General features: G+C 36.2%; 1 protein-coding gene across 1 annotated transcript; it reads right to left on the bottom strand.

Moving 5' to 3' along the window:
• Positions 1 to 457: 457 nt before the first annotated feature.
• On the bottom strand, positions 458 to 1,941 carry LOC133880893 (F-box/kelch-repeat protein At3g23880-like). Its single transcript, XM_062319850.1, has one exon. The coding sequence runs from the start codon at positions 1,864 to 1,866 to the stop codon at positions 673 to 675; it is 1,194 nt and encodes a 397-aa protein (XP_062175834.1). The 5' UTR covers positions 1,867 to 1,941; the 3' UTR covers positions 458 to 672.
• Between the last annotated feature and the right edge of the window lie 650 nt (positions 1,942 to 2,591).

Below are 2,591 nucleotides of genomic sequence, written 5' to 3'. Positions count from 1 at the left end.
GTAAAAAAAAAAGAAAAAGAAAAAAAAAGTATAATCTAATGTGACATTATAGGACACTTTTTTATTTTTTATTTATTTAAAAACCACAAAGAGGGGTTGCCCCATCACCCTCTTTTTAATATAAAAAAATCAAAAATCAAAAAAATGTCATTTGATGTGACATCAGATATGACACTTTTTTTTAATATTCTTTTATTTAAAAACCAAAAAGAGGAGGGGCCTGGTTTGAAGAGGTTATCATTTATGCACAGGTTTTGTATAGATCAAAACATTAAATACCCTAAAATAGCTATATAACCACATGGCTATGTCAATTGAAAAAACTCAACTGATATTTAGCCTTATGTTCAAACAATGAGATGATATGAACATAAATAAGCAATAAGCAATTAACAACATAATTATATAAGTTATTACTTATCGTTTGCTAAAGAGAACTTTGGAGATCCAATTTATTTGTTTGATAAGCCATAATTTATTGAAAATGAGCAACGAACAAATACAAAACTGCTCAAGGGCATACCTCAAAACAACCGCTTCGACAGTACTTGTCAATCCCATAAATCAATAGTGCAATTCTCTAAGCCTGTCATTCTTATCCAACTCAGAGTTCATAATAAAAGATTTACCATATTTAACATAGCAAGGGGTTCCAATTGTCTAAAATTTCCTTCATTTTGCGAGCTGCATCATTTCCCTTGAAGAAGTCTGGGACTGATCTGGCATAGCATTTACTTGATTGAGGAGAAGTAGACTTTCTTTGTATGTATTAATCACAATACCCATACATCCCATACTAGTAATTCCAAGATTAATGAATCTGTTGACCATGGGATCATATAAGACCAGCTGTTTTCTCTGGCTCACAATTAGAAGCAAAACTCTTTTGTTCCTAAAACTGACTGCCTCCCACAACCCTCCCCGATCCCTTAAATCAACAGTGTATTGTTTAGTCCAAGACTCTGTTACGCCATATTCTTTCATCAACCAAATGCAGCAACCATTATGATTCCCATTGCCATGTTCTCCATTATAATGCATCACAGAGAGCAATCCACCAGAGACCCCAAGAGAAATAGAATAGAATTCCCTTATAGTTATAACATCCGGAAGCTTCATCACTCGGAATTCCTCGTCAGACATATCAAACAACAGGACCACCAAGTACCCATCGCGTCTTGAATGTCCACCGACTCCAACCCAATGGGTAGCCCCATTCACGAAAGCCTGCGAAGACCGTTCAGGTATACGAATGTTGTCGATGAGATTGAGAGTAACACTCTCCCAAGCACCTGTACGGAGTTTAAACAGTTCCACCCCATACACTACCATATCTCCATGCACTATTCTCAGCACCTTGTAATCATTACTTGTATGGTCAAAGCCGAAGCCGTGAGCACAGTACTCGGTGATGTTGGGTACATCAATGCAAGGTGTAGGGAGAGTCATTGTCATTCTAGCTGCAGGGTTCCATAGAAAAAAGAGTTCAAAACTACCACGTTTACACGTGTACGTATTGGTCAAAAGTATCAATTCCCGGCCACAGTCGAGGACTTCTTCAAAAAATTTATATCCAGTCTGAGATGGAAATTTAATTTTTTGAAACTCACGGAAGGAATCATCGAACCGGTGTAATATACCTCCGATGTCCGTCTCCTTCTCATTGTGAATCCGATTTAAGCACCCTTTAACTAAGTGAGCATAATTGTTAGGGCTCTCATTGTGGTTGGTGTGCATGGATACAAAATCAGTGCTACGGATCAAAGATTTCCACGATTTGGGAACACATTGGAATCGTAAAAGTGATTTCACGGGTAGTCTTACCAGGATGTCAGTCTGAAGATCTTGGGGGAGTTGCTCCGACATCTCTGTGATTTCCCCTTTTCGCTCAATTGGGCGGTTTGGAGAAGACGAACCAATGAGATTGAGAGGGACTTCAAATATGCCCGCCTCCGTAACACCGTGAAGGGACTCTAGGTCGTTCGTGTGTCTTTCTAGTATCAGTTGAAATGGGCCGCATAATTAGTGGTGGGCTTGGTCTTGGGCTTGGGCCACATAACTTTTTCTAAAAAGGATACAATATCATTAGAAGGATTTAATGATATTCTTTACTAATTAAAAAAAAAAAAAAAAAAAATAGCCCTTAGTTGCCTATTGGTAATTAGTTTTTTTTTTTTTTTTTGCCCTTTATGTTCCTATTAGTTTGGCCTAGTTTGGCCGCTTCTGCATTTTAAATAATTTGATTACTTTTATATAAATAAAAAAAAAAAAAATTAGTTCTTGAGTTTTTTTTTTGTTGGTTTCAAGTAAGTCTCATCATTAATTTATCATCCAATTAATTGATAGTAGGCTATATAAGGCCACTCAATCAATGTTGAATGACTCATTTGGCATGCCATGTACCAACTCGTACATGTCATTTAGTTCCTTTTCTTTTGTAAAGAAAAAAAAAAAAAAGAATTTATTTAGGACACATTCGTATACTAAAGTAAATATGCCGCATATTGATGGTATATAATATGACAAACAAGAGTCATATGAAATTAATTAATTGATCTAATGTGGTATACCATCAATTAATATGGCACTAC

Source organism: Alnus glutinosa, chromosome 11 (assembly GCF_958979055.1).
Source record: "Alnus glutinosa chromosome 11, dhAlnGlut1.1, whole genome shotgun sequence".
Lineage (NCBI taxonomy): Eukaryota > Viridiplantae > Streptophyta > Magnoliopsida > Fagales > Betulaceae > Alnus > Alnus glutinosa.
Note: the sequence above shows the minus strand (reverse complement) of the source record. Positions and strands in the feature narration are given on the sequence as shown.